At 40.6% G+C, this 21,820-nt stretch overlaps 1 protein-coding gene and 1 long non-coding RNA gene across 2 annotated transcripts; one reads left to right on the top strand and one right to left on the bottom strand.

Annotated features, from left to right (window-relative positions):
- The first annotated feature begins 6,233 nt into the window (after window positions 1–6,233).
- Window positions 6,234–8,332, top strand: LOC121296826. Its single transcript, XR_005947098.1, has 2 exons — window positions 6,234–6,590; window positions 7,174–8,332. It is a non-coding gene; the product is annotated as an uncharacterized LOC121296826 (long non-coding RNA).
- Window positions 8,333–11,317: 2,985 nt separating this feature from the next.
- Window positions 11,318–21,709, bottom strand: LOC121297590 (ankyrin repeat domain-containing protein 13A-like). The gene is made up of 15 exons (XM_041224002.1): window positions 21,327–21,709; window positions 19,976–20,111; window positions 18,999–19,123; window positions 18,277–18,322; window positions 17,885–18,028; window positions 17,357–17,546; window positions 17,096–17,162; window positions 16,652–16,733; window positions 16,236–16,297; window positions 15,641–15,771; window positions 14,934–15,091; window positions 14,490–14,615; window positions 14,114–14,283; window positions 13,533–13,597; window positions 11,318–13,437 (listed from the first exon to the last, which is right to left on the bottom strand). Exons 1-15 carry the CDS (start codon window positions 21,444–21,446, stop codon window positions 13,269–13,271), a joined length of 1,791 nt encoding a protein of 596 aa, XP_041079936.1. The 5' UTR covers window positions 21,447–21,709; the 3' UTR covers window positions 11,318–13,268.
- Between the last annotated feature and the right edge of the window lie 111 nt (window positions 21,710–21,820).

Here is a 21,820-nt window from a genome sequence, read left to right as displayed (position 1 = left end):
TTCTGAATAGAAAAATACCTTGCTGTTCCAATATTCAAAAAGTAATAAATGATAAACCTATGTATAAAAAAAACAAGTCTCTTACTTGTATTGAATTGTACCACTCTTTGACAAAGGGCTGGTGCTCATTGTGAATAGCTGATCTGTGTGTAATAGAAATGTGAATGCTATTATTGATTGATTTTATTGTGTTTGTATTTGGCCAGTGTAATCCTGCAAGTTTCAAAATGTAGAACTGGCATTTATCTTATTATCAAAGCATGGCATCAAGCCATTAAAGATTCTTAATGCCTGCCTCATGTTATCAAAAACACGTCTGTATCATCAGAAAAAAAAAAAAAAAACACTGCGCTGGTTCAATGAAATCCAAAAGAAAGAATAAAATAATGATCTTTATGAAAAAAAAGGCTTGAAAAATATGAAGTGAAAATCCACAGGATGTGGCCATGTATTAAGTAAAGATATTCTGTGCAGGAGGAGTTATTTGATTAAGGTGAACAATCAGATTACGCTCTTGGTATAAGAAGAATATCAAACGGAACACGACTAAGAGTTCTGACTCATGCCTTTAACCCATTGAGCACCAAATACAGTTTTCTTTGAAAAAATCAGAACACAAGCTGTATTTATGTAATTTGATAGATTACATTTAGACTTCATTTTTTGCAGTTAACACAATTAGTTATCATAACAATATAGCTAAAGAAAGTATAAAATAACAGGTAGATGCCAATTAAAAATGCTCCAAAAAAATAAGTGTCCTCAAATAGCACTTAAGGAGTAAAACTATAGGAATCGTCCTTCCTATAAGCCTTCGAATGGCACTGAAGGTAGCACCCCGGGAATACACTGGAGAATGGGGATCATGTCTGCGTTGGGAATATACTTTTGCGGTATGAAGCTTTTTTTATTTCAATTCCTTGTCGGATTTGGAAATAACTTAAATTCAATGGCAAATGTTTCACATAGAAGTCGTTCTCAACACTGAACAAAACCGAGTTTAAGCTTATGATTTCTTGTTAGTTTGGCTAGTATAAGACTTAATTGACTAACACCATTTCATGGCCAGTACAACCCTGAATGCTCCCAACGATTAAAACCCTATCTTGATGCAGACAGCATTTGTGATTGTATCACTTGCCTTTTCAAATGATAGCTTTATATGTCCTTTCTGTAAAAGACACCCATCTCTGTGAAACGTGGGTCAGTCCGCTGAACAAGAGCAGTTTCTAATTAATATGTTGATTTGCATGTGCCTGCACCCTCCTGTAGCATTCTGCAGCTCGCAACACAAAGGTCTGTTTGCTTCAAACCTGAAATGTTTTAATGAAATGTTTTATTAAAGAGCTGCCCACAATTACTGGCTGATGCAAAAGGGGCTCGCTTGTCTCATATACCAGTGAAGACAAAGCAGGTTGAATAATATTGCCCTGCATTCATGTAGCACTGTAGGTGGAGATCAAAGCCTTTTTAATTCAATGGGTTACAACAGAAAAACAGCAGGACAAAGAACGCTAAAACCACGATAGCACCCCTTCTTATATTGCAGGCTCAGCACGGCGCCCCTAGTGGCCAAAGAGTGCAGTGGATTTTTTTTATAGACTGCAGACTGACATATTTATATATATATATATATATATATATATATATATATATATATATATATATATATATATATATAGTTTTTGCTCAAAAGAGACAACTTCCTAACATTTCAGTATGTGAAGGGAAAATATGTTTGAAAACAAACAGTGAAGGGCTTTTGATGCCATGGTAACTACCCTCATTTATTTCTATTTAAATCTATTCATGTGCTGTTGATATAATTTACTAGCTAGTTAATGATGTAAGGCTCTGCCATTCCTTTTTTATTTAACCCTTCAGGCATCACAGTATTGAGTCGAATTATCCATTTCTTTTCCTCTATTCTTCTATATTGTATCTCATTTTGCTTGACCTATTGGTTCATGTAGTTTGTTTTATTTTGTATGTTCTTTTACAGCATTGCTGTACCTGTCTCTGTTACATATTTTATTTTTGGCAAAATATACCATAAACGAGGTTGCTAGTTTTGCATGACAGATTATATATAAATGTAAAAGTTCAGATGAAGTTTACAGGTGCAGAGGCCATTTGTGGAGCATGTTATCTGCGCTAATGCTTTGGCGGTTTGCCCCTTGGGAATGTTTAGAGCTCCAGACCTCAGGGTCTGTTGAGATAAACCGCGGCTATATATTAAAAGAAAAAAAAAAGTGAAGCTTTGTGTTTTTCTAAGATAAAAGGAGTTTTATATAAACATTGAGATGAATGTCTATTACTCTCCAATGTGTTGCGCACTGACTGTAATCTCTTGGGAGTCATAAGGGTTGACAAAGGCGTGTCCTGCTTTTCTCTTCCAGTAGAGAGCTGGTTTGAGTCCTGTCTGTTCTCACAAACAGGTATGCTTCAGGAACAATACACTTCAATAGATCCAAACACCCTTGCAATATAATCAATCCAACAAAGACCTACCCAAGCACTGCCAGTTACAATACCTGTTGATAATAAAAACATATTTTGAACGGGCACCTTTTCTCCTTGAATTCATTGAGTGAGATGTTAAGTATTATTTGTTCTTGACTTACCTAGCAAGGAAGTGGCTAAATCAGTAAGAGCCAAGAATCGATTGCAGGCTGATCATCTAAAGCACTTTTCTTTGTTAAAACAAGAGCTTGCACATGGCTTTATTGATCCATGCTGTTGAAGTGAGCACTCTGTAATCACCCTGTGTAAACACAAACAGCTCTTTCAGTGGTTCACTGTGTCAAACATCTTGAGAAGGTCAGGGGTTAACTGTAACACCACTCCACTCTACTAGACAGGACATCCTTTGATTGATGCCTGTGGAAACTGTCAGAGACAAAGATATGTGATGGCCCCCAAGTTCATTCACTAGCTAGCCACACACCTCCTGTTCTGTTGCTAGGGTAGCTGCCCTTTATCCTGCAGCACAGAGCTTCTGAAGCACAGACCAGAGAGAAAGATTAGCGACATGTGAAAACAAATGTCGTCTAATGTGATGAGGGATTTCAAACGTCGTTTTTCTAATTAATTTTTCTTTTAATGTATGTGTGTCCTGAGAAGTGACCCTGCAGCCCTGTTTAATCAAGCACCTTCCTAATGGAAAAAGGAAGGGCTCTATAGGCAGTTAGGGTCACAAGCGAGTACACAGCATGCTATAAATATATCAAGACTATACGAGTACTTCTGTGGGAACTTGCCCGCTATGCATATCTGATTGTAACTGATTCCATTAGGAGGGGAGCATTGGAATAAAAAGGTTTATGTTTTATTTTTGTGTTTTCTTCTTTAACAAGATTCTAGATCTTAAATGTCAGTTTGGCACCAACATCTCGGCTATAGTTTTGCGTATTGTTATTTTGTCCCGGTATGTAATGTAATGCCTTGCTTGTTTAATATTCTCTTGTTTGCGCTCGAGACTAAACACCAAGTGCTTGCTAGCGGCTTTCAGCAGCATTCAGGCCCACCGCTGTTTGTCAGGGTCACTGCGCTGTCTCCTGGGAGTGAAGCCTAGGCAGATTGTGTTTAGGTGTTGCTCTTCTGGTTTGAGCGGACGAACGGTTCTTCTCTCGTCTCTACTCCAGGCTGGTGCTGTTTCAGGTGCAGGTGTGAGAAGAAGGCAAGGCACACTAGCATGCTTGACGAGTGATGCTGTGCAAGTTGCAGAACTTTAAAAGAATGTGGGTTAGAACCACTCTGTAAATCCCCACACAGACAGCTGTTTATAGACACACAGGGAGCCTTTGCTTTGCTCTGCTTGCAGGAGAAAGCTCATATCCAGTTATAGATGATACACAAAAGTGACAGCCTAGTTCTTATCAGAAATGTTTACACAGGGAATGCCTTAAAGGTGCAGAATCTCTGAATCAAAGTCATCATTCTTGTATCTAAACCACTTTAATATTAGTGGATTAATTTCACTGGTTTATCTCAGTAATGGGCATTTGCAATAAAGAGGTGCATTTCCCTGGGATTTCAGCAGCACTGTGATCATCACCACAGAGGAGCAAGTGTCTAGTATCTCTTCGGTGTGTTTTTGAGAGAGATTAACTGGAAATTAAAGGAACGCTTGAAACTTTTTTTTTAAATCTCAACTCATAAACATAGACCCCCGAGGTTCAATAAACAGAAATTCTATCTTAAAATTAAAATGGTTTGAGGTTTCCTGCAGGTTTTAGATATTTTATTTCTGCTTGATTTGTATTTTGTATTCTAATCCAAAACAAAAATAATAATAACTATCTAAAAATGGATCAGGGTTTTTGTAAGCATGTTTTTGTCCCTTTTTTAAAATCTTGCTATTGGCCTCTTCAATCCCCTGCCAAGTCAGACTGACTGGATGACAGGACGTGGGGGCGGGGAGGTTGAGGCCATGTCAGCCCTGCTTCACAGTAGTGATAGGATCGTGTGTGAAATCAATAATCGTTCATATATTTTAAGCACTTTTCAGTGTGTGTGTTTTGTCTTTGGGTGGTAGGTTTTCAGCTCCCATGTAAAACAGAGCTCAGATAGTACGTATTGTATACACCTTCCTTTGCTGCAAGGAGAACGTACCTGTTTGACGCACACACTGACATTGTGCCTGGCAAGCAGCTTTCAAATGCGGGTTACATTCAGGAAATGAACACAAACGGAACCATTAACCGCAATGCGTTACATGATAAAGTACAGTTCACAGAAGCGCAAAATTATATTTTAGTGATAAATTAAACAATGAAATGGTAAGCTTACAATCCAAAATGACGCAGCCGCATCTAGTGCGATAATAACCCGACCCGGTCAATTGTTTTGATTAAGGCAGGGGCAAACATCCTTATTATCATCAATAGCTCTTAAAATTGGTTCTTTGCCTAGGTTTTGGTTTATTATTGTGATTTTATGTGCCGATAATAACAAACTTCGAATCGAAAGATATATGTAGGGCTTTAGGACCCAAAAGCCACCGAGCTCCCCTTCATCGTCACACCTTCATAACGCTAATGTTTACAGCTATGCATTCGGGACTTTCTCGGTTTCTTTTCTTTTTACTGTCTTTTATTCCTTTAACGAACTGTCAGAATGGAGAATCCCGGGTTAGTGAACGCCCGTTTGCGGTTTGGCAGCACCAGAATCTGGGTAAGAGATTTGTAAAATTGTTCAGGAAAGGGGGAATCAAGAACTAGGCCCCTTGCTTTATCCGGGGGTTGAATTGAGCATTTCGGCGACAATGGCCAGGAAATCTAGTTAACACATGGAGATGTATCGCGGTTAGACTGAAACTGAAGGAAAGACACACGTGTACATTTTCTGTCGTCGTCCGTCCGCCCCACGTCATTAGATTAATACAAAGCGAAAAATATTTTTGATTATCAGTGGCAAAAGTGGACTAACCAAGATTAAAATGCTAACTGTTTTGTGAAAGTGTATTTAAAATATAAAAGCAATTGGAATGTCATGCATGTGAATGAGTAGGTCAGATAATCCAATGTTTAAAACAGACATCAAAAGGAAAATATTGTTTGATAGTTCCGAATCTGCCTTCAAATTGAGTGCATGTAAAGATTAGTATTCAACAGCATAATTAGCTTTGCTAAAATCGCGCTGAAATTTATCCACAAACTATTGACTATCTCACTTCCAGCGATGAGGCCAAGTATAAATATTCCTCATCGATTCATTAAAATGCCAGTCTTCTCTTGTTAATCAGAGAGCAAATAAAAATCAAACACAATGTAACTGCAAGAGAAGCACAAGTATTAGGAAACAGATCTCGTTGCAGCAGTGCCATCAAAGCACCAAAAACCGATGCGCTGGCGCTGTTTTGATTTGGGGTGACAGGTGATCATTATTCATTAGTAATTTGGCTGCTATATCTGAGCAGCCACACAACTGCATCAACAGACCTGGAGCAGAGCTGCAAGATAATTCTGAGTCAGGAAATGGGTGCTGTATGTGGACAGTGTGGTTGCTAGCAGCTGTGCTGTGGTCACCTGAAGCAGTCTTCCTTTTATCTGAATTTATTTTTTTGTATGTACAGTGCTGCAGTTGAAGGCTGTGGATTGTTTCCTAACTCTCTCTCTCTCTCTCTCTGTGTGTCTCCTCCCTGCAGCTCTGCTGATCGGCGTGCTCAGTGTGCTGTTGGTGGTCATGATCGTAATGGCAGTCTGTGTTTACAGACCTCTCCGCCGGCGATAACCAACAGAGCAGAGTGGCACAGAAATGCCACGACAGCCACACCACAGAGGGTCTGAATCCCCTGGTTCCACGCCTGCTGAACCCCCACTAACTCACTCCAGCCTCACTAGCTCGATCCCCAGGACAGCAAGCTAACTCAATACTCACAAACACACACCAGAGCCATTCTCTTCCACCCCGGCCAAGTCACACCAGCCACACAAACCCACTCCTCACTAACTGCAGAGCCTGCCAGCATGTTCACCCCCCGCTGTGTGTTAATCATGTGAGATTTGTCTGTGTCATATCACTGGACTTCTGAAAGGCACTGCTGAATTTGGTTTTGGATGTTAACATCGCCTCATGGTGTCTGAATCGTAAGTGTTAGATGCATTTTTCTTTTTGTTTCGTTTTGGTTTTTTTTGAGACAAACTGGAATGCCAAAACAAGATTTTAAGTAAGAAGGGAACCTTGTGTAAAATATTCCTTATCAAGATAGATTCCAAATGTTTCTTCATAGAGTTTATTTGTTTCATCTGTATGACGGTATTTTGCGACAGGTGTACAGTAATCGTCCACTATCTCTGTCCAGCTTAATTGAAGGTAATTGAAATCACAGGTAAAAAGTTTGTTCATGTGAGCAGTTATTCTTTCAGCATAATTAACTACCTGCATTATACAGACTTACTGTTTTAAATGCAGTAGAACCAGTGAAAGCATGGTATTAAATCATGCTCTGTCAGGAACAGTTTATGATTTCTGTACATTGGTTAAAAGTTCATAGGCATCATCATAATTTATATATATATATATATATATATATATATATATATATATATATATATATATATATTTGGGGTGGGGGGGGTGGGGGGTTTAGGAGTTTGAAAAGTCAAACAATATGTTAGATATGCCCTAATGGATTTTCTAATTGATGTCTTAATCATGTCTTTTATTGAGAGCACACATGGGTACATTCCACTGGGCTGCAGCCAAGAGAAATAAACTTGAGAAATATCCCTTAGATAAACTGATCTCACCCTGCACTGGCCGCTGCAGGGATATGTCAGAGTGTGCAGAACCAAGCAGGTTAGTGAAGCCGTGTGAACTGCTCCAGTTGTTCTGTAGCTAAAGCTTCCAGACAGGCATTAAGAAAGAGAGAAGATACTGCATGGATCACAAACACAGCACCACCGTGGAGTCAGTCTGAACCCTGCATTGATGGATCTTGGCTGAACTACAGCTGTGCACAAGAGCAATGTCTGTCTTAACAGTAGATAACAGCAACAGAGCGAACCTTAGTTAGCTGCTGATCTTGAAACTCATCAGATGATGTCACCAAAATGAAGAAAAAAGATTCTAGGATCACCACGCCATCGCGGGTCATAAATGGCTGATGCTGAAATGTTTTGTTGTGTAAACTCACTATTGCAGCCCCAGTTTGTCTTGAAAGTTTCCCACATCAAGCAAAAGGCAGCATGCTCACACAACACCTATTGACAGATGTTTGAAACTGTAAAGTGATTTCAGGTGCTCTGGGGGTAGATCGGAATGGTTTCTTTGCAGAGACTACTTTTTGAGTGCCTGGTTTGAAGAAAGCCTGATGGATCAGGATCCTCGAGGACCATCGTATGTTTTTTTATGTAAAAACTAGACCCTGCTTGGTAGCATTTGTGTTGACACTAAACTACAAATAATATTTTTTATTTTTTTAATGGTGACATATGCACTAGTTGATATGGGCAGCATTGTCCTTATGAAGATGCTGTTTTTGGAAAGTGCTGGACAGAGTATTGTAGTGTCATTATTTATTAGTTATGTACTATTGGTTAAAAGCTCGCTATAAATCTGTTTGGTTTCATTTGAACGGCACTTTCTTAAGTTTTAATTTATATATATAAATATTTTCTTCTAGGTTTATTTTGTAAAACTTTTTTAACCTTTTATTTTTTTAAGTGTGACAAATATATTAACCGTCTTGCATTCCCAAACGGTTATAAATTTCTGTTATTTATTTTAACATTACATTTTTTCTTTCTGTTATGAGCTGTACTGTAATAAATACAAAGCTTGAATTGCGGTTCTCCTGGCTTCTTGACATAAAACAATTTAACCTTCAGAGGATGTTTGTGTGTGTGTGTTTAATTATTCACCCTTACCCAGCACTGCTCCCAAAGAGCTACCAAAAATCTCAAGCCACCCAATGAATACCCAACACTTGAAACACGTTTTCAGGTCTCCGGAATGCTGGAAGCCATAAGAAAACTCAGGCCTTTAAAAAGACAATCAAAAAAATGAAATAAAAAATCAAAGCCATTGTTTAGAAACCAGACACCCGTTAGCAGCAACTTCTGCCAATGGATGAGCAAATTGGTTTTTAATAAATCCGACAGAAGCAGATTCTTAAAGAAACCAAAGTGTCTTCCAAGGAGAGGTATCTGTCTACTGGAGCATGTCCAGATCACATGTCCCAGGTGTTTGTGTGTGTTCTACCGTGCAGCTGTGCAGTTTCTACAGCCAGCATCGTGTCTGAATACATGTATGTTTGCGGCTTGAGGAAGCCAGGTTTTGTGGCAAGCTTTGCCGTGTCTGCTTTTTGAAAGATAGTTGTCTATATATCGCTCATTAGCTCTGTCAATTAATCACCTTTCACTGGCGCTAAATTCACTAATAATATCAGGAAAGAAAAGGCTAAAGCCATCCCCTTAATCCAGAGCCATGGAAACAGAGTGCTTGGCTGGCACTCTCTACCTTAGCTGTCAATTGAACAATCTGAAGTACTTTTCCAAACGTATATTCAGATTGTTTCCCACTGTTTAGAAGAGGCTTGGCGAATGTCTTGGTTTGAAGTGAGTATGGATTTTAAGCTATAGAAACAAGCATGCTGTTTTTGTTCCAGCACTCAAGGCTTCCCAAAATAATCCACTCCTAGATCGCTTCTCTGGCAGCTTTGCAGAACTGCATTCAGATTTTTTGTTTGTTTGTTTGTTTTATACATTTAGCACTGTTGTTTAAAAAAACAACTCTAATTACAAAATAAGTGGTTTATTTAAATAATTTGTTCTTCTAATTTCAGATAATTTACTAATTGGAGTAAAAATATCCCAATTAAACATTTTTAGTTAAAAAAAAAAAAGAAATAGCCAAATTGAGTGGTACACTAGAAGATTGGAAATCATACTGCCTCTATCCTGTCTGGGAGATATTGGAGGTTTGATGAATTCATTTATAAATAGCAGCGATACAAAAAGCATCTTACCTACAGGTGTCTTTAGTTGTGCACATTGGATTGTGCACTGCAGACAGAGATGGCACAGCCCTAGTTTAAAAGTGGCACAAGATGAGATTGTATTTTATAGACTAGTTTCAGGGTGCATGCATCAGTGAAAATATGTCATTAAGTCCATACGTTCAAACACGTTGTATTTCTGTCATGCCTGTCTACTTCTGAATCTGAAAAGATATTTTCTGTAATCATTTTTACTCTTGTGTATTATTCACAAATCCTCCTGTATATACAATCATAAAATCAATACATAAAAATGTAAAATAATTACAAATTTTAAAAAGTTCATAAGGCTATTCCAGGCACAGGCAGCATCCTCAATGCTAGCTTGTTCAGTTTGCCTGATCTGGTTTAACACAAAGCATGTTTTTAGTGTTGCGATATTAAAATAAGTTTGTAACTGAAAAACTGAAGTATTCACCTCAAAGACCTTTTAAAGTAAAAAAGAAGAACGAAGTTTGAGAGGGCTACCGTTCTGCTACAAACACACTTCAAACATTTCGACACAGAGCTTTAGGCTTCAAACATACTAACAAATGTCATTTAAATGTCCCTGGGAATTGGAACCTGTCTGTCTGTATGTGGGGCTACAGATGTAAAATTAAAGGTACAATAAATAAATTTAAAAAAACGTCCTGTGCAAATGCCATTGCCTTTAATATAGAAATGTCAAATTATTTCTATACCGGAAGTAAAAATTCTTCCTTTTCTTCTTTTTAAAAGGAAAATACTGTAAAGCTGTATCTGTTAACATGACTATATATTTGTTAGCATGCCTAATTTTCTAACCAAGCACAGTAACTAACCTAGTCATGTCCTAGCGAGCTGTTTAGACGGACACCCCAGTGGGTTTCTACTGATCAACTCTGGTTAAAATGCCATTAAAATTAAAGATCAATCTACCAGGATCATTTTTATTTATTTTTAATAGCAGATGGAGACACCCTCTGTACTTGCCTGCACTAGCAGATTATCAATTACAATGCAGTCTGTGCTTATAATATGCATTATACAGGATGTATCAGGCATCATCAGCATAATTGTTCATTGGTCGTCTCTCTGTTTCGTTCGGGTGTGACGTTCCTGGAGCTGAGGGTCAAAATCTAGATAATCAACATGGTGTGGCCACCCCATTTAACACAATAATATATGATGTTCCCTACGATGCCTCTTATGTGTTTCCTAAGTGGGTGTACTGTGCATTTATTGAGCTTTATGTTAAAATGTCATTTGTAGAATTGGGTGAAGAATGAAGCAAGTATAAAAGCCTCCTGTACATTCCCATAGGAAAGATTTAGTTGGGAGTGTCAGATTTCCCTGTATCACACGCCTCCAGTTTACAATTACTGCGATTCTGATCCGTTTCTGGAGAGCAGTGACTGCTAATCACAGGGAACTCAATTACAACAGGAATTAGGGCTAAAGGCTCCCACGCAGTACTGGGTTGCATGGACATTCACAGTAATATATTGGTATGGTTTCCATACAACTCAGTTTAATAATCCTCAATGAAGTGCAAACCCTATAGAGCCCATTGTGACAGAGTGGCATGCAACAGGAAGATGCAGCCTTTATATATTCCCCAATACAAGTCAAGAATTCCAGGGGCATACAAAAGTATAAGCAAGAGAGGGACAGGCTATTTGCACAAAGATGTGCGCTACAAACGATGCCTTTACTGTATAAAATAGGGCTGCAACAAAACACTGCCACCTGCTGGTTCATTTGAACAAGAACATAATGTAAATAAGAAAACAAACCTTTAGATTTATTTATTTTTTTTATGTGTTAATAAATCACACACTCAGACAATATGAAAATAGAATACATTGAATCTCTTAAAGACAATATCAGAAGAAAAAAAATCTGCTTTTTTTTTTTTTTTAACAATGCGCTTTTAAGGAACATACTGCTAAGAACTGTACAAAATGATAGAGAAAAAATGAAATATAAAGTGCTTTTTTTCCCTTTTTGAAAATAAAGGGTATTTTGAGGGTATAACTGGCATCTGAAAACCAAAACATATACAAATGGAGAAATATAAAAGGGGTTGAAAAATAAAAAAGCAGATTCGCACCCGTGTTGACTTGACTGCTCTTTCTTTAACAGGTCTGTGTGTGCTTGTGGAAGGAGTTGGCGTCACACCAGATTGATTTTTGGCCCTAAACCCTAATTTCCAGTTCAAAGCTGTTTTCACTGGGTTGTGTGGTTTATCAAGCAGGAAAAAGCACTAAAGAAATAAAGAGTGGGTATCGTCCTCTGTTGTCAAAATCAGACCGCATGACGTTTTCACTCTATAGGATGCCCATAGTTAAAATCAACAGCTCCACAAGTGTAACAGTTTTCACGTTTGTTTTTCCCTCTGAAAATGGCATCTTTGGCTGGTTCAAGGCTGATTCCCTGAATCGGTTCTAATCAGCCGAACAATTAGAATGGTCAAGCACCACCCTGTTGGCATTCTGTGAACCAGTACACAGCCTTGGGCAGGCTTCCTGGCATGAGAAGTAAAACAGATGCACATAGGATGCATTTTCAGAATACCAGACTGGCACTGTGACAGCGCTTTTATGTGTCACTGTAATATTGAGTGGTGTTACACTAATTACTTTGGTTATGCAGTGTGCAGGATGTACATGTATTAATGACATGTTTAAGAGGTCATGAACAAGCAAGGACACTATTACTGCCATTGGCTTTACAAGGAGTGAACATGACCGTCTCAACGTCACAAACCGGCAGGAGCGGCACACTTAGACACAGCCTACCAGGTGTCTGTCTCGTGTGTCATTCCCACAACCTTAAAAAGGGGAAGTGCAGCACACAAATATACCATTCTCCAAAGGCCAGCGTTAAAACGTGATGCACACTTTAAATTATAAAACAGCAGCAACACAATAATCATATCAAAGTTAAGCCAGGAGGTCCTGATCTTGATTTTACTGCTGCCCTAGGACCCTTCAGCCCTTCCAGTCCCCCTCTACTGGGTACTGGGGGGTGAACAGCTCTAAGATTGAGAATGGAACAGATCGGAATTTTTTTTAATTACTACTACTACTACTACTAATAATAATAATAATACTTTTACAAGTTATTGCTCACTTCAGTCACTTGGCAGAAATGGAGGCTACCGGCTTTTACTTCAAAATACTTCTCCTTATTTATCATGCCTGAGCACTGCACTGCCATCTAGTGGCAGAAACTTTAATTCTCTAGTATCGCAAGCTTGGAAATGATTGTGTTAACCAAACATAGATCTAGGTTTTTGGAAATGAGTTTGCCTGAGATACCTGACTGTACAAAGTTTTCCTGGACAATCAAGGACAGAGGGATAATTATGAATCCTTACGCTCATCACTTAGTGACTCTACAACCCCTCTGTCAAACTGCTTCCCAGTCCTTTGTCACACTGCCTCTGGTGTTCTAGAATGCTAACCTGAGAGCTACATTTCCTCTAAGTTGCTCTTTAAAGAAAGGGTATAGTTCCACAGTAGTAATACCAAGAGACTGCATAGAAAAGTATTAGCTAAGAAACAGAGATAAAAAAAATTGTACGTTTCTATTATGTCTTTAAATTACGATTCTAAAAAAATTCTTCAAAAAACATTTTAAAAAAAGTTCCGAAGCATTACCGCCGAGGAGCTAACTGTGAGTTGTGTTCGTTTTTTAAGGGGGCAAAAAGACGCTGATAAAAACTGCTGCTCCTCTGTTGCAGAAGTCAGGAGGTAGCCTAGGATTGGAAACATTTCTCTCTTTCCCTTTCGCTCTCTCTCTATTTCTCAGTTAGTGAGAGCAGCAAGATTCTCTCCAGCTCCTCCTCTTCCTCCTTCCTCATCCTCTCCTCCTCCTCTTGGGCGCGTGCCGACAGCTCCATGGCGTGTTTCAGCTCCGACATGGAATTGGGTGCTGGCAGGTCCGTCAGCCGGCTCTCCTGGACTGTCCTGGAACAATGAACAACACAGAACCAATGGAATCCCACTGCACTAGTGCTGCTGCTGTACTGGAGAACAACAGTAAGACTTGATGGTGTTCCTACCTTTCATACTGGCTGTTGAACTTCGTCTGTGACAGCGTCCCATTCGTATCACCCCAGGGGGTCTCCTAGGGAACCAGGAGTGGAGTCTTTACAGTGTCATAACCCCATGGTCACTTAATACAGTCTGTATATACTGTTGCATTGAAGTTAAAAATCAGTAAGCACATAAGAAAATGTAGAACAGAGAGGAGGTGACACGGCCCATCAGTGCTCGTCCAGTTCCCAGTAGCTGGTTGAACTCACAACCTTGTCAAGTCATCTCTTAAAGGATCCCAATGGTTCAGCATCAACATGGCTAGGTAATTCATTCCACATCCTCAGCAGAATGCTGTCTTCTACCCTTTGCCCCCAAGGCTGTCTCCACTTTCGGAAGGAGCCTCTGTGTCCTGGTTTCTGTGCTGCACTTAGAGTATTAGCTGGGGTTAACTTGGTCAAGTCCTTTTAGCATTTTAAAGACTCTGAATCAAGTTAATTCTCCCTTGCTCTAAGCTATATAATGTCAGCTCATTCCTCTTTACAGCTCAAGCTGGTTTCATTGATTTGTACGACACACTTCTCACTATGTAACTGCAGAGGCTTACCTGGCCGGCTGCTGCGTTGCTTGAGTCCAATAGACTCTGCTGGATGGCGTACTGCAGCAGCTCCTCATCGTGGTTTGGGACGGGCACGGCCCTGCTGCCCCCCCTCCGACGGTACCGCGCTGGCACCTCAAACACAGTGGGGCACACCTGGAACGCAGCGCTAGCCGGAGCTGGGAGACAAAAAACAAGAGCAAGTCCAATTCTGAGAACCTGAACTGCAGTGCGGCAATTCATGATAAACCCACACTTCATATCAGCTTCTGAACTCTGAACCTTCATTCACAGGATCGGCCATGTGAAGCGTCCCACAAGAGAACAGTACAGACTATCTCAGGGTCAGCTGTGCACAGGGACTCCTAACACAGCCTGTCCCTACCTGCAGAGTCTCCCTCTTCCTGGGCCCCGGTTGGGGATGGTGTGGATTCAGACGGCTCTCCGGTGCTGCACTTGTTCACATTCCCAAACGTGATCCGAGCACTCAGGACGTGGAAGAGCGGGATCTCTAGAGAGAGCACACGGGAGTGACAACAGATTCCTGCTTTCTAAAATCCTGTCTACATGATGCAAACCAGCCTGCAACTCAACTTTCAGCAACATGCACATTATTATTATTATTATTATTATGTGTAACTAGTTTTAAATGGCTGTCACAGCAAACTGCTATCAATGAGACTGCAGCATTAGAATGTGTACATGGGAAGGAATGTTACATGCAACCTGTGTAGACAAGCCTTTACAGAACTACAGTAGCTGTTTTTTTTCTAAACAAGGAGACCATCTATAGAGATGGCCTCATCCAGTGCAAGTATCTTGGCTGTACCGATCTTGACTGGGAAGCCCGGCGGGAATTTCAGGGTTACGAAGTCCTTCAAGCGGGCAAAGTGAGAGCTGGTCCGAGCCATCAGGTCAATGATTGGGGTCACCTCCTCCACCAGAGACAGGGGGTGCTCCTCGCTCATCCACAGGGTGGCTTTGAACCTGCAAGAACAACAGCGCTTCAGAGAGACAGAGCCCCACAGAGGTTACTGAGCAGCCACAATTCATTGAAGAGGGAGAAATGTTGTGTAACTGCGGGTAAAACTACTTTAGTCAATGTATACAAACTGGTAAGCAAACAGGGCACGTTTTCTAAAGCTGCAGATGTACAGAATGTAGAGAGTCAGGCAAGAGTCATGTGTGGGCCACTGCAGCTTTCACTAAGCTATACTTTGCATCCACATTTCTGAGCCGTTCTGCACGATCACTACTGAAGATTTATGGAAACACACACTTCAGAAAAGTTGACTTTTCTGCCCCATACGTTTATGCAGAGGACATGCCCTGTCGCGCAATGTTGATAAGCTGGCCTCTCCACTCCAGAAGATACCCTGATTCACCATCTGCTCTCTTCACTTATTTCTAGAATGGAGACATACTCTGTACGTTATGCTCCCATGAACACAACTGGGTTTGGGTGGCATAATGGCACGGCTCTCTCCCCACAATGCAGTCCTACTGTCCTATTGTAACTGGATGCGTCCGTCTTACTTTTGAGTTCTGATGGTAAGCTCGACGGGCCGCCCGATGTCTCGGTCCTGGAGATCGAAGTCGGGGTTGAAATATTCCTCAGGGGTTATAGCCGTGGGGTTGGTTGCTGTTGCGAATTCCATGGTGAGGTCCTTTCAAGCAGATGAAAACAAACCAGAATATTTAATGAATTTTTATACAAAAAGCATATGATATACTTTACTATCAAATTCTTTATTTTCTATGGTGCTTCTGATAGGCAGGTAGCAAGGGGTCGTAACCTGGTTTAGATATATATATATTATATATATATATATATATAATATATATATATATATATATATAATATATACCGGCTAACTTACATGTAACAAAAACACTTAGTTTTATTTATTTATTTTTTAAATCCCCAGCTTAATTCTTGGCACTTTCTTGACTTTCACAGCAGCTGTTTTACTTTCAGTTTGGTCTTTCACCCTTTTTTGCATGGGAACCTCATACTGGAACAGAAATGCCTGATTACTTCATATGAGGAATGCATGAAAGGGTTTCAGTGTGTCTTCCCTGATGCTTCCTTCAGCAGTGCAGACCCTGCGGCCCTGTTTGCTTGCCTTACCCCTTGTGCGCTAACGTGCTGCTCCACTGTGCCCAGCAGAGACTCCAGAAGGTTCCTCTCGTCTATAGAACAAGGAAAAATACACCATGTCAAACTAGTAAAAACACAGCTAGAGGCACAGTACACTTGCCGTTCACTTTCCTTTTAAAATTTGTGCAGTTATACAAAAAAATAAAAAATACATTTAAAAAAAAAAATAAAAAAAAATGATATGTTGAACAGGAAGCATTATTTAAAATTATTATTTAAAATTGAGTTGCACACCTCTTGTGTATTCCTGAGCTTTTGAAAAAGATGCAGCCTATTCAATTAAATAGCGGATGATTTAAATACCACCACAGTGCAAATGATTAAAATAGACCCCTTTGACAGAGAGGTAAGCAGGTTCTGTCATGCTGTGAATGGTCACTGTTTACCTTTGATCCTTGCCTTCTCCTCCTCAGTGAGGTGCTCTGTCCTCGTCCGAATCACTACGTTGACGTTGTTCACTGTGAACACCTGTGACAAGAGGCACATTTACAAAATAAAAGGGAGTGAGCGATCCTTCGCATGCACCCTGAGATACTGACAGGGGAGCCAGTCCAGCAATGTGGGATAGTAGATGCCACTCTTAAGGAGATGTCAAATTCCACAGCAGAGGTAGAAGATTTGTCAATGAAGTGCTAAGTTAGGGACCCACTTGTCCTTCTGCATTGCACAGCATGGCTTCTTCATAGGAAGCAGTACACTTCACTTTCCAGACGAGCGACATGACTCTTTAGCAATAAGAAGACTATTAAAAGAACCAAGCTGTAAAAACCTCTTTTGATTAGTATGTGTTCAATGCTCACTCATATTAACCAGTACAATCAGTTGCTTACCTTGGCTTCAAAACCATTGATAGTCTCTGTTTTGTCACTCCTCCAGCCCCAGATCCCTGACTTATTTCTATAGATTAAAAAAAAGAATTAAGAAAATCTATTTAGTTCTACATAAGGCTGCAGTTTACAGAACAATCTGTGAATTTATCAGAGGGCTCTCAGTCCCTCAGCTCTAGCCACTATGCCCCCCTGCCTCCCTATCCCTCAGCTCTAACCACTAGACAGCTTGTCCCGCACGGTTCTGAAGGAGAGGAGGCTTGCCTCTCGAAGGCAATGTGCCGTGTGTCCAGGTACGTGTTAACGATGGGCGTGGTCAGACGCTTGGCCACTTCCTGCTCGGCGGGCTGCATGGAGTCCAGTGTGACGTCCTCCATCTCCCGGGAGATATCGAAGCGCTCAGTGTCCACGACCTCCTCATCGTGATTCACCTCCATCAGCTCGGCACAATTATCTGAGAGGGAGGAGAGAAAGAGCATCATTCAAAACACAGGTAAACTGGAGAGCGTTTAGCTTTGCATTTCCCTTGCAAATATTTGCTGCATTTACACCATTTACCCACTGGGTTGCACTGTGCGTTGTGAAAAAATAACAGTTAAATAAAGGTAACAAAAAATGTAAATGGAAAGTGATCTTGGATAGATTACATATAAATCTGTATATAGAACTGTTGTACTGTTTACACTGTGCCTTGAGGAGTCATTATAAGCTCAAAATCTGGGGCACAGCAACAAAATGTGTAGTTCAGGTGTAGGACAGGAGAAAACTTGTTCCCATCCTGACAGTACCCACCGTCCCCTCTGAAAATGTAGCTGCGCCGGCCCCTGATCCAGCTCATGTTCTCGAACGCCAGCAGGGTGGCGTCCACCCGCAGGCTAGCGCCCCTCTTCCAGATCCGACACACGTCACTGGGGCACACCCGGGAGACCAGGGGGACTGGCAGAGAGGAACGCAAAACAACAGCGTGATAAAAAAATCTAACAGACGACTGCTTCCCCTATACTTCCCAGGACTAAGAGTCTTTACAAGAACGGCACCTACACCACCCCTCTGAATGCTGGGAATTGAGTATGTGGAGCTGCTGTTTCTAACTGATCGTGGAGACCTAGAAGAGGGACAGTTAAAATAGCAGGAACCTGTTAATACTGGAGGAATGTTGTACTCTTGTAAGAAGAATTACTTACTCCAACTTGTGAACTCCCACTTCATTTCCATGTAGAAATCTGGAGACTAAGAACAAAAAACATCATGTCAGTATGCTGGAGAGATGACTGGGGGGGGGGGGGGGGGTCTTCTAACTGTCTTAGGCCTGTAAACCAATAAAGATGACTTTTTACTGGCACAGCTGGACAGCCGCATTCTGCACTCTACTTTTACCTGCATCGGCGAGATCAAAGAACATTTCTGATGTTTTTCAGGCAGACAACCAAAGAAACCTGCCCAGGCACAATTAAAAGGTCATGTGGTGCAGCATCAGTACTTATTAGTGGCCATTCATTTTAAAAAGGGATGGGCATTCAGCTGTAGTCTCTACCAAGCCTGGAAACATGGATCATAACGCAATGCTGAGATGTTGTTTGTATACACACCCCCTTCTAAGTTAGTACTGTACAGCAGAGCACCACTATGCATTTATACTGTGCAATTCACCTTCACATAGGAAGCTTTGAAATCAAAAGCAGCACATGAACTGAACTTAAAAAAATCTAAACACTACTACTGAAAAGAGAATATGTTTCTGTGATTTATTTGTGGCAGAATAAGGAAAACCATTATAGGTACTTTCCGAGTAGATTGCATAAACGGGGCTCCACTAGAGAGAGAGAGAGAGGCAGACAGACAGACAGACAGACAGAGAGAGAGAGAGAGAGAAAGAGAGAGAGAGAGAGAGAGGAGACGCAGGTACCTCTCGGATCTTGCACAACAGTTCTGGCACCCCTCCAAGGGCGGTTGATGCTTTGAGGTAGTCCCGTCTCTGCAGAACCAGCTGCACCATCTCTGGGTCCCCAGTGCTCACCGCCTCCTGCAGCACTGCATAGAGAATGCAGTTAATCACTATGTCTGGCATACAGGGACCACCTAAAACACTCATCCCCCCTTCCCGTCCCCTGACCCTACCAGGCGGAAGCAATTATTGAACATAATCGCAAACCTAAATTAAATGTGGTCACAGAGTCTAGGGACAACACTGGCAGCTGTATTATCACATAACCTTTTATTATTGTGTGTTAATAATTACATGAAAAGGAGGGCTTTGTGTTTCTGTGACATGAACTTTTTAATGGTTCACATCCCAAAAGCTCTTTTTAATCTGTGTATTGTTGAGACAGGAAATCAAAAGTGTGTTGATTTGTCTGCTAGGAGCTGGACTAGGAGACAAATACCCCCATCTTTCATGAAATGCATGAGACGCGCACACAAACAGTGCAGTTGCTGCATCCATCAGTAAAAGGGGAACATGACAAAACCACAGTGACAACGGGGCTCTTGCAATTTCTTATTACCTCAAACAAGCAGCTGGCATGGGCAAGAGGGAGGAACACTGGTGGGGGTGCAGAGTGCGTATCTATATGTGGCAGAAGCCTGATTAACACTGAATGCTTGGAGCTGAATTAACCAGTTAACTCCATCAACTACAAGCATGTCCTTCCAAGCACCACAGTGATATGCTGCAGGTTGGCTATTTGCCCTTGATGCCAGCTTCCCTGGGTTTTATTGCATAAACACTCTACAGCTGGGACAGCCCCTACAAGATATTGAAGCTCAGCTTGTTTCAGTTAACCAAATTAGACATCGCTGGGATATTTGTAAGCAGTTGCACAACTAGTTGCTGAACCAAGCTATTACGAGAGCAAGCCTGTTAAAACTCTGCGTTCCACTCACCTGTCCAGCCTTTGGCGTTCTCTTTGGTTACCTCCGCGCTGTGTCTCAGAAGGACCCTGACTGACTCCAAATGACCCAAGGATACAGCGAGGTGCAGGGGCGTCCGACCCCGTGGGTCAACCTCCTCTATATCGTGCTGTATGGGGAGACACAGCAGCAACCACTTTAACACTTGGATGGTGTTGGGGTGGATTAACTTTGCTCTTTTTAAATAATAAAGAATGGAAACTTGATCTGTGATCTAGTGTTATGGCATTTCGCCTCTATTTCTATTGTGATCAATGAAGGGATATTTGGGGAACTGATTGCATTATAAAATAGATGTTGTGCGATATTAGCTGCATGATCCGGGCTGAATTAAGCATGCACATATACAGATGTTTTAATTGATTTCTCTGGATTTTAAAATGGGAGTTTGACCTAGAAAAAGTAAGTTACACCCATAGTTTCTGAAAGTCAACACTTGTGTTTCTACCACCCATAGTGACAACACAAACAAACAAAAAAAAAAATAGCAAAAAACGCATATAAGCTATCAGTGCAAACACATGCTATTATCTTGAGCTGTAAAAGTTATTAGCATGTAAGAAGCAGACAGGATAGAATTGTTTAATGCATTTAGTTTATTATGACAGAACGCACAGTGTGGACTTTGGAAGACTATTGTAGTATCAAATATCCCTTTAAATTTTCGGAATGATTAGAATCAGTATAAAATCTACTGGCAGCAGTCTTATTGGGGAAGCCCCCCCACCCCCCAAAAAATGGTGGCAGTAGTTTAACATCGAGGCTTTAGAAAGAGAAATGCTAATATCTTATTAACTTTAGAGAAGGTGAAATGGGAGCTTATATTAAGAATGTGTTCCATTTAGCTACTGGCAGCAGCTGAATCTGCTGCCTCAGTGCCAGTAAAAAATCTTACCGGCACGAAGGCATAATAGAAAAATCAATTACTGTTTGATACTCAGGTCTCTGTCACGACATTACAGCCAGTAAACCCTAACAAATTCAAAGCGTGATTCACCATGCTGGTTCAAGAGATTGTAAGGGATGAAAGTACTTTAATACAATCACTTTCTCCCTGTGCCGTGCGTTGATCATTCCGGTTAAACGAGCAGTCCGAGTACAAACAGCCTGCACACCAGTTGTTACGATTTGCGTTTGATTTAGAATGACTAGCACACCAAGAACAACATTCATGGAAAGCGGCATGCCTCTGTGAACTCTGGTATTTTACTGCACGCATGTTTGTGTCGTTAACGGTGCATAACGGAATATGGAAGGTAAACAGTACACACAAACAATAAAAAATACAACTTAGCAAGTGAAATAAATATCAAAGTAAACATACCTTCCCTAACTGTTTTTCCAAATTTCTGTAGTCGTTTTCCCAGACCATGGCATGAAGAGGAAACTTGCTCTTGAAATCTGAGGAACACATTCTTTGAAACTGTCTTCCCAGGACCAGCATCAACTAATAACCCGAAACGAAACAAACCCAAATTAAGAAAATGTACGTAATAACCAAACCCGCTCCCTTAAGAAGTTAAAGAAATTTTAAAAAATGCAGCATTAAACTTTGCGAATAAACTTTTTATTTCAAACAAGGAAGTGGCAGGTTGCAGGCATGGGCTATTTTCTTAAAAAGGGGTGTTCTTATTAGTATGAAAATGTTTTGTCTTACTAAATAAATTCGAGATTAGGCTTAGGTTGCTAATTTACTTATGAGATGGTATAATTCACTTTCCATTTCACAAAATTATATATATATATATATATTTTAAAAAAGCCAAGTTTTAATTATTACTAAAAACACCCATGCGTAATAAAATTATTCGTTCCAAA

This window comes from Polyodon spathula, chromosome 22 (assembly GCF_017654505.1).
Source record: "Polyodon spathula isolate WHYD16114869_AA chromosome 22, ASM1765450v1, whole genome shotgun sequence".
Classification (NCBI taxonomy): Eukaryota; Metazoa; Chordata; class Actinopteri; order Acipenseriformes; family Polyodontidae; genus Polyodon; species Polyodon spathula.
The sequence above is the reverse complement of the archived record's forward strand: the minus strand, read 5'-3'. Positions and strand labels throughout refer to the sequence as shown.